Genomic DNA, 10,593 nt, shown 5'->3' on the forward strand with positions numbered 1-10,593 from the left:
ATTGTATTATACCAAATACACAAAATAACGTTGTTTTTAGCAATGAAATAGGTGCACTTTAAGATAGGTCCAGTTCTAAACATTAAAACATTAATTCAACCAAACATAGATTTTAGACTAACTGGGGCAATTCACTAAACAATTGCTCTAGTTACGTGTACTAATGTCTAAGCATATAAGCTTTTCGATGCAAGCACATCAATGCTTTTATATAACGGTTACTAAAAAATGCATATTATTTGCAAACATCTTCAAGATTTGCATGGAGTAGCCTAATTAAACCTAGCTATATGTCTATTCACAGAAAAGAGGCAGTAATCTGAATTTCACTTACATTCGCGCTTATTTTTTATTTAGCACGTCAGCAGTTATTCATCAAATTTATTATAATCAGGCATATATTTAGTGGAGCAAACTTGCTGCATTAAAAATAGCTAATTCTGATGCTTGGATTGCAGTGGCTTGGATTGAGAGATGCTGTACAGTCCCAGCCAAATATGCAAATTGTGTGCAAAACGGCACTGGTATGTGCAAATTCAGTTTTAATACAGAATTGTTGATGTACTGGAGTAATCACCACATTTACATTTCTTTAGTAAATCAGCTGCCAGAGCATCATCAAATCACGTCAAAACAAATTTTAAATGCTGAGATAAACTAAGCAATCGGCAGGTGGATGTGGATTGTGGAAGTCTTCACATTTCAAAACATATATAATTGTTAACAACAGCAGCACACACTATATGCTACGCTTTCCAATCTTCATTAAAAAACGTACGCTTTCCACTTCTCATTTATTTAACCTTTGCACCATACATCCCCCACCGGTTTGCCCAGGCAGGTGCCGATGAGGATGGTTGCTTTAAGGATTGAGGCCACACAAGAGGGGAAACAGCTGAGGGTAAGTTTCCTCAGGCGTCTCCGGACACACATTCAGTTTCTGGCACAAGAGGCCATTCAGCATTAGACAGAGTCAGGGCCTTCACAGCACTCCTCTCACAGCTCACTGCGCAAGGGCGGCCCATTCACCACGCAACAAATCAGAGCAATACAAGACACTTTCGATTAACCAGGACACGCTGGTGCCTCATTTCAATATAACTGAGCTTCACAATGGGTTAGTGAATAACAAATTTCTTATCTAGAGAGAAACGGAAAAGGAAGTGAGAAAAGTGCCATCATAGGATAATGAGCATGTTGAGAGAACAACAAATAATTTATAGAGAAATTGAAAGCGTGCATGCCATCCCTCCAGTAAAATCTAATGGGAACACTCCAGCCCTTACAAAATCAGTGGATGTAGTTTATTTATAGTTGGGAAACTTACACATTTATGTTTGTATCTGGATGATAATATTCATTATGATTGTTCAATTGTTTTCACCTTGATTGATCTGCCTTAGGGCTGGTGAGATGGGAACGCATGATGCACTGATGGATGAACAGTTTGTCCTGACAAACCATCACTGAATACTTTGAGCTGGATGAGACAGAGTTTTATGCAGCTCAAAATTTACAACTGAGGAAAAAGAAATGTTTAAATGATGTGCATTTCTTTGATGTGCTCTCTCAGTGGTATTAAAGTATAAATACGCTCAAGTGTCTAGTTGGTGTCTGTTTAAATAATTGAAATAGTCTTTGTTACCCTGTCAAACTAAGAGTATGTGAAAAAGAGGCGGAAATCATACACTATAAACAACGCAAAACGCAATCTAAATCTTCACCATAATCATGCTGTTTTAAACAAAACCAAAGACTCAAAATATTGCTTTCATCATAAGATTTTGAGTTTGTGTTCTTGTTATGGAAACATGCTGCCAAGCTTTGCGCTTTTAACCTGCGCGCTCATCTGATCTGCGCTTTCAGACTAAAACGTGTACCCTCGTTAACCGTGCCTATAAACCCCAAAAGGCGCAACATTTTGCACATCTTCCGGAAAGCTCGATAGTACTGAATAATACATAATCAGCAATGTGAAGACAACAGAAGCGGTCTCGTGATGAATAGCGCGCATTCGCTACGACATACAATAGCGCGCAATTCGGTCTGTAACGATTTCACATATATAAAATGACGTACGACGTTAAGTTGACAATTAGGTTATTTTCCTCGGATCGGTCACATTCAAGAATATTCCGGACACACTGAGCTTTCTGAGGAAGATGATGATCCAGACGAAGGCTTCTGATTCAATTTGTTAATATAACCTCCGGAGAAGCGCTTTACTTTCAAAACTAATTTAATATTGGCTTTATTAGCCCTTCAATAAAAGATAGGCGAGACCATTCAATTTAAAATAGCCCAAAAGATTTCCTCGATGTATGCGCAACAGGAAGATAGAAACTTTCACATCTTTTACTCATTTATTTCTTATGTGAATAAAAGCAACAGCAATCCATAGAGGATGCGTACATTCAGGTTTCTACACTGTAAAATGAACTGTACTTACAAGCATATGTCATGGAGAAGCTATTCCCCAGTTTGACCATATCCACTTGAGGAACCAGTTTAGGGATTTCCTGGTGATGCGAGAGCGCAAACCGAAACACCTCATATTCATGTGATTCGGTTGGGAATAACCCTCCTGTGGGAAAAGAAAAATCCCACAATCCATTAATAACCTCACTGGGTTTTCTGGTCAAACAGGTAAATACATCTAAAACAATGCTCATTCACATAAATTTGATTCATCACTCGTCGCTTTTCCCGAACGCACCACTGTGGATATCTTCCTTGACTTTGTCTTTCACTCACCTATGTTGATATTACTTGGGAAACTGGACGCAAGGCACAATCCCAGGAAACTGGTGCAGAGCAATGTGAGGCTTCGCTGCATATTTCCTTTTGCATGAGCGAAGAACAAGAAAACCAAATCCCAAGCATGGGTATGCGCGTAGTTTATAATACGTCTTCTTTCTTCTGCTGGATGCTCTCACACTATCAGTACATCGGCGAGTGAGCGGTGTGGATTACAGGTGCACCTCTTTGCGCGTGCTGTCCTCGCTGGCGCTGCGTCCTCGTGTGTTGTGTTCAGATCGGCTCCTGCACGCGCTCCACTTCCTCTACGATCCGCGAGAGCGAGTGAGGGACTCCGTAACTGCATCCACTCAGCATAGGCTACAGTGTAACCATCACGTTCGACACTAGACAATTACATGGCATGATCAGACAGCAGTATGTTTCATACTCTAACAGTGCGTCATGCGATGACGAAAACCGTAACAAACACAAGAGTAGCAGAAAAACTTTACTAATCGATACTGTGGATTATCACATTTATTGTGACCTTCTCTTTAGAATAGAATATATTTTATTGTCCCATTTTTATATATCTTGAACAATACAACAATACACAAAAAGATAAGAAATCACTACAAATTAATTTCCTTATTTAATGCTTTAGGCTACAAAACAAAAAATGTCTCAAAGCCTGCCTGTAAGTCAATGAAAAGTGAATGTGCATAACTTTAAAATATAAAGATTTTCGTTTTGGTGACTTTGATGCCTGAGCCTGAAGGTTTGTGGTCAAAAAACAGCTTTTGTACCTTTTCTGACCTGGCATTGTAGATACACACTGAATTTAAATAGGAAAAATTTAAACATATAGCAGAAAAACTGACACTCTGCACTTGGTAATCCATTTTTAATAGGCAAATTTGATTTATTTTACTAAAATGTAATAAACTTGGTGTTAAAATTATGGCAGGGTCAGACATTGAAAATAATCTTTTAAGATGTTGCAGGGCAATCACTACCACTTACAGCTACACAGACGGCTTCACAGACACTTAAAGAGAGAGAGAGAGAGAGAGAGAGAGAGAGAGAGCAATGACAAGTTTAGTGCTCTCGGCTGATTCAGAACAACAGTGGGTTATTTATAATCCACTGCACTTTTAGTGTGATAAAGATTACCTGCCGGAAACCACTGCGGGAAACAACATGCCAGTCACTGTCACCGAATAACTACAGTAATTCTTAAACATGAGCACTTCAATTCTCTATATAAATCTACGTTTTAAAGCCTACATTGCTCTTTCAGGTGAAATTATTACATGTTTGAAGCTACAGCTATATTTTGGTATTAGGAATATACTGCCATTTGCACCTCATCGTGGAATTTCACCAAACATTTTTGTCTCATAATTGTGTCTGCGACAATAATAAACTAATCTTTTGTCTTTCTTGTTGATAAGCTCTATGACAAAGCCCCACATTGGTTTTGCAGCAAACCTATCTCTGAATCAGGAATTTGACATGGTTCAGTAAACCTCTCATTTGTAGGCGGGCTTAAATGCCAACCACGTTATTGTAGAGTCTCTTTGTGAAGTTCCATGCTTGTTTATGAAAAGGGTAAAGTAAATCCCGCCTTTAACACAATTAGGACTAAGGATAAGCTCATTTATCAGACCCAGGCAATTTCTCTTCTCTGGATAAGGGAAAATTAGCTTTTTTTGCATTTTCGTCTCAAACAGAGGACCATATTAGCATATTTTCACTGACAATAACATTTAGGTAATTAAATAGGCGAGGGGTGAGAAACAAGAGTGTTTGTTTTTTTCCTGTCTTTAATTTAACACACAGTAAGTACACAAAAATGATAAATATCCTCCAACTTTGGCACCTTTAAATTGAGAGAAATCTTGTGAGACATCAATATCACAAAATTAAAGAGAATGTTGGAGAACCTACCATCATTTACAAAATGTGAATAAGAGAGGACCATTTATTATGAACTGAGTTCAAGAGGAAGACCCACATACAAATGAGTTGAGATGAAACGTGTGGGCTGCAATCAGCCACACCAACTTCTTACCATGAAGCTCAATTACTCATTTGAAAGTGAAAAGGTGAGAAAGCCTTTCTCATTAAACCTGTATCATATTCAACCCAAAAGACCTCTATTAGACATCAAGGCAAAAGGAGTAAGTAGAGACTCAGAAAATGAGTTGCACACATTACGTAAGATGTTTTAGTTTTCTCTGTAAATAATGCACTCTCCACTTTTCATTCTTGCCCACATAATTAATGATTTGCATTATAGTGCCTGCTGTCAAAGATCTCAAATGGTTAATTCCAGCATATGTTTCCTCCGTATGCATTATGAACAGGATACTGATTCTTGGAATCATCTTCCATTTACATATTTTACCTCGGTCTGTAATACTGTATCTGGTTTCACAGTTTGATTTGCATTAGCAAATAAACATCATGCCTATATGTTAATATGCATATGTTGGCTAACACAAAGACAAAAAATATATGTTCCTATGAAATGGCAGTCATTAGCTCTCATTGTTGTTTAGATGTACACTGCCACCAAAAAAATCTGTCACTGGGGTAGTACCCTCAAGGTCCTAATATACCATTGAGGTACAGATATGTATACATTTGGTACCAATATGTACCCGAGGTACTAAAATTAAATCTTTAGGTCCAAATATGTACTAGCTAGGGACCATTATTTGACCATTTTTTCAGACAGTGTATGTGGACATTTAAATGAACACTTTAGCAAACACAAAGAAAGCAATTTTTCATGGTAGGGGAGAACCGGGATAAAAGTAACAATGCGATTACATTTGCATTCCAAACTATGACAGCATCTTTAGCACCGAACCCTTGGCTGGGCTGATAAATATTGCATTATTTTATCATCGTTTCGCGCATCTAGGTCTAGAAAGTAAATCGGGTTTAAATGTCGAGAGTTCTTGTCTTATTATGTTTATTATTTTAATTTGATTCAATTTAATTTTCATATTGTAATTTGATACAATTTTTAAGTTTTACTGTTTTACTATCAACAGTTTTAATTTGTACTGTCAGGTTGCTCTTAAAACATTTGATGAAACTTAAATTTTAAATGAAAATGTGACAAAAAAAATGGCAAAGATAAACAACAATTAGGGCTGGGCAAATTTTTTTTCTCTATTAATTGTTTTTTACATGGTCAATTCAAAATCGATTCTTAAAGCCCACAAATCAATTTGTTTCATATTTATTTCCGCAAACATTGAACGTAAGATTAACGTTATTCTAATAACTAGTCTTCTTCACAAGATGTCACCCTCTTTTTTCCTTCCGCGATGTTACCAAGGAGCGAGAGGCGAGCCTGTCAATCATTCATTCAGTCTTTATTCTAATATATTCTAATATAACATAATATAATATTCTTTATAATCTATATTCGTTGAGTTGAATCGAAAATCGAGTATAAAAATTGCTGGGGCCGAGAATCGGAATCGAATAGAGAATCGAAATCGAATCGTTTTGATACCACGCGAACAGAAATCGAATCGATCTGGAACATCTGAATCAATACCCACCCCTAACAACAATATATGTTTGTAGTTACCAGTGCTTTAAGTGGGCCGTACCGCCACTTCCAAAAATAGCTCTTGAGCGTTCCACCACCTCTTCGTGTGCCCAGAACGTGCGTACCGGAACGCTCATTTGGTTTAATTTAATTTGAGGTTTAATTTAATCCTTTGGCTGCACTGCGGCTTTTCAGAGCGCCCTTATACGCTTCCTAATTCGTCCCACCGAGAGAAGAGACTACATTACCCATACACCCTTGCATTTACAAGTTAAAAGCGCATGCGTCGGTCAGTCACTGTGAACGTGCTCTGGATAGGTGTGTGTTTGTGTGTGAAACGCGCAACTATAGCTGCTCAGTTAAAATGAAAATACAATGAACCCTTAATATGCCCTCCTTGTTTTAGACTCTTAGTAGTAAAAGAACAAGGTCAGAATCAGAGGACTCGCTGGCTGACATCCCACCAAGCCAGAATGATAGCTGCAGGTCAGACGCAAGCCTTATAGGTACGTGATAATCTCCGCTGTCGCGGCTGTCAGTTTGATTCCCCTCGACGCAACTTCGGATTTCCTCAGGCGATGTGCAGAAAACATTCTTGAAATTGTAATATATATTTAGTTTAATTGCTAAACTACAAGTGAACGAAATTTCAATGAATTTGAACAATGTGCACAGTAGTTTTACCACCCGCAAAATGGTAAACAATGGGATAAAATAAATGACTTTCAAGTTTCAAATGGCCAGTATTTTGTTATTCTTGAACCCATAGACATGGTCTTGGGGTCATTTTAAAGATTTTTTTTCAAGCTCGTTCTATCTGAACAACTAGTTTTAGCATTTAACCATGCTGAAAATTTTACTCCCATATCTACCTTTTGCACATTTTATTTATGTTCAAAAGCTCTACAGTAGCTCTTTCTAATGGTATTTTTTCAAAATCCTTTTGCACATTTTATTTATGTTCAGTAGCTATTTCTAGCTCGAGCAAATCCACAAACTTATAAAAGGATTTATTATTTTTTACAAGGGCGTCTTTTGACTGCTGAATATAAAACCCCTTCAATATAGGAGTCGAGTCAGCAAAAAAAAAAAAAAAGAGTACCGGCACCTCTTTTGGGCCACTTAAAGCAGTAGTTACATATTAAGAAGGTCATAGTTGTTGATATTTAATAAAAAAGTAACAATACACTATATATCTCTGTCTAAAACATTCGCTTTTAAAATTAAGTTTTTCTGAAAAATGTTACTTTCGTCCCTGCTCTCCCCTATGCCACTTTTCTATCTTTTAGTACATTCTCTAGAAATCAAAGCAATAACCTTGGTGTTTTCAGCTCACTATACGACACCCCTTACACCATTGTTCCTGCTTTTAGCGATCCCAGGATCAATTCCAGGTCGTGTTTGCGTTCACACAGAAGGCAATTTTTTGGGGTGAAAAGGGGTTTGAGTCTAGTGTTAAAGAGCAAGGCTGGCCTGCCTAAAGCCTTTTGACAATTAGTGTTGTTACAGACATGGACCAACGTCTTGATGCTTAAATCAATGTACATCAGGGAAGCATGCTTAACTTACAGTACTTGGTCTACGTGATTGATTAGTGGGCTTTTTGTAAAGATAAAGGAAAAGATGGCTTTACGGAAAAAAACATTTGTAATTGGTCAGTCTCTAATTGATACCTTTATGAAGAGATGGTCAGGCAGAGATATATGCTTTATGGCAAGTTCTGTTAGAATTGTGATGATAATAGTGTTTTGATTGAATTAACTATCCAATTTGTTTGTCCAAAGAGAATTATTTCCATTTCATTATCTCAAAACCTTTGGATTGTATGTGGCAACATAGTTTTTCTGTTTCAGCATAATCTAAAACACAGTAAGCCTCAGGGGAGAAATTACACAGTAAAGAACTACTATTGACTCCAATTGATGGAACGGCAAAAAACAAGTCAGTAAGTGCTTGCTATTTTTTAAAAGCCTATAGGTCCCTCATCTCTCTCTCTCTCTCTCTCTCTCTCTCTTTCTCTCTCTCTCTCTCTTTCCGTGCTCCCAGTATAATTGTCTTTCCATTCCGTTGCCTGCCGCTGGATGTAGGGCTTTCAGAACGTTACAACGGTAATACTGATTGATGGAGTCGATACCTTGCCAGGTTCCAGAACATCGAGCATCCCCGCACAAAGACATGACAAATTTCAAGGAACAAATTATAATCGCTCAACCCGTGATGAATTCCCCATAGGGAAAGCAGAAATATTGTGAATACTTATGAACTTTGCCTGTCACACGGCCATTCATTTGGCTCATGTAGAAATCACGACAGAGGAAAATATAAAGACAAGGTAAAGAGGCGGAAACTCTCTCTGAAAAGGTCTGTCAACCATCCATTAGTAAGAGGCAGAGAGATCATTTTCTGGGATATTCAACCAGGGTGGGTTTATAGCATTTTAAAGGAGGTCAGTCCACTATGCTGACATTTTTACAATGGCCCCAGGCAGCTTTTTACAGTTATGCACGCAAAAACTTAAACTAAGACAGACAGAAATCCGAAAAAAAAAAATGTTATGGTTATGTGAAAAACTTATTGGGATGGGCTGAAATAATATAAGAACAAAAAAGTCACAGAAAAAACAGTATATTTTTAAGTTTGTCCAAGAAAAGGTGTGTTAATGTCTTACTACCACCATAATATTGAACTCTGAAGTGTCTCCATAAAAACCGTGATTGGCTCTGTAAACCTTTAGGCAGGACTATAATTAACATTTTTAGGGTTATTGTGCATTTCCTCTTTTAATAAATATACATTGTACAGAATATTTCAGGGGAATGTTCCTTGCCAATAATAAAAGGAGCCTGTTACAAGGACATTAATGTGATTTAATATGAAGATGCGTGGGTTTAAGGAAGACATTGACAGCGCGAGGTTTGCATCACTCCAAATGTGACCAGTAGACAAGCATTAAAAATCAATCAAAACTAATTAACGGCTGACAGTAATAGCTGGGTTTTGCTAAATTGGTTTGGACTTGGTTGCAAGGCCGTCGCAATGAGTGCCAATCATCACCACTGCCAATCACTTGCTCTCGCTGTCACCCATGTGACCTCCTAGAGCAGACGATAGAACCGAGATATCAGAAGACAAAAACTGGACACCTGTGACATTTCAATTCAAAAACATGTTTGATGAAAGATAAAATATTGTGTGATAGTGCTTTCCTCCAAACTCAATACTAAATGTAACCCTGGACCAAAAAAAAAAAACAGTCATACTGTAAATAGCACGAGTATAATTGTAGCAATAGCCAACAATACTGATTAAAACTTAAAAGTTTACTTTTTTATGCCTAAAATCATTAGACTATTATAGTGCTGGGCAAAGATTTATCACAAAAAAGTGATTTTTTGCATAATATATAAGTGTGTGCTGTGTGTAATTATTGTATATATATATACATATAAATACACACACATTCATGCACGCATTTAAGAAACATTTACATGTGTATATATATTTATTTATATTTTTATATATTCTATTTGATATATAAATAAAAAATACATATACATATACATATACACATATATACAATTTGTATATATATATTACAAATTTCTGAAATCAATATAATATGCTTTTATTTTGTATACGATTAATCACGATTAATCTTTGCCCAGCACTACGAGTAATATGTGTTGCTAAGGACTTCGTTTTGACATCTTTAAAGACAGTTTTCTTTGATATTTTGAGTTTTTTTTGCACCTTCAGATTCCAGATTTTTAAATAGTTGTATCTCAGCCAAATACTGTATTTTCCTTTTCTAACACCATACATCAAGGGAAAGCTTATTTATTCAACTTTCAGTATAAATTTTGTGGTCCAGGGTCACATATGTAAATTAAATACTAATATACATGCTTAATATTTACCTCTAACCTATTAAAAGAAAAATATCATATTAAAATATACATCTTATTTTAAGATTTGCAGCTGATTTAGATTTTTATAAGACATATCAAAGGTAATATAAAAGTTAGCCTTCATCCTAAAAGTCCTTGTTCCATCTGTCAAACTTTATGATGTTAATTTAATGTACTGTACATTAGGTCTTATTAAAATGGAAATACACTAGAAAAAACATAATGGCTTCAATATTAAATATAAAATGCAAAATATGCATTCTGCATTATCAATCACATGATCAATAAGATTAAGTTTCTTTAAAAGAGACGGCAATACATTTGACCTGTACTCTCAATTCACTCTTAATCAAGGTTGAACACTACATTAAT

The 10,593-nt window shown here is 36.4% G+C and overlaps 1 protein-coding gene across 7 annotated transcripts in view; it reads right to left on the reverse strand.

Moving 5' to 3' along the window:
- gria1a (glutamate receptor, ionotropic, AMPA 1a) overlaps positions 1-3,163 on the reverse strand; it is an 86,135-nt gene extending 82,972 nt beyond the window's left edge. For 3 of the 7 annotated variants that reach the window (XR_012357960.1, XR_012357962.1, XM_073854282.1), the window contains exons 1-2: positions 2,755-3,161; positions 2,450-2,584 (exon numbers count right to left, since the gene is read on the reverse strand). Coding sequence is in view for 4 of the 7 variants with exons in the window: in XM_073854282.1 (XP_073710383.1) it covers positions 2,450-2,584; positions 2,755-2,836 (217 nt within the window). In the remaining 3 variants the exon portion in view is untranslated. Of the gene's footprint in view, positions 1-2,449; positions 2,585-2,754 lie in introns of all 7 variants that reach the window. The other 4 variants (XR_012357961.1, XM_055178188.2, XM_073854280.1 and 1 more) reach the window with 3 other exon arrangements.
- Positions 3,164-10,593: the final 7,430 nt, after the last annotated feature.

The sequence above is a fragment of the Misgurnus anguillicaudatus genome, chromosome 16, assembly GCF_027580225.2.
Source record: "Misgurnus anguillicaudatus chromosome 16, ASM2758022v2, whole genome shotgun sequence".
NCBI lineage: Eukaryota > Metazoa > Chordata > Actinopteri > Cypriniformes > Cobitidae > Misgurnus > Misgurnus anguillicaudatus.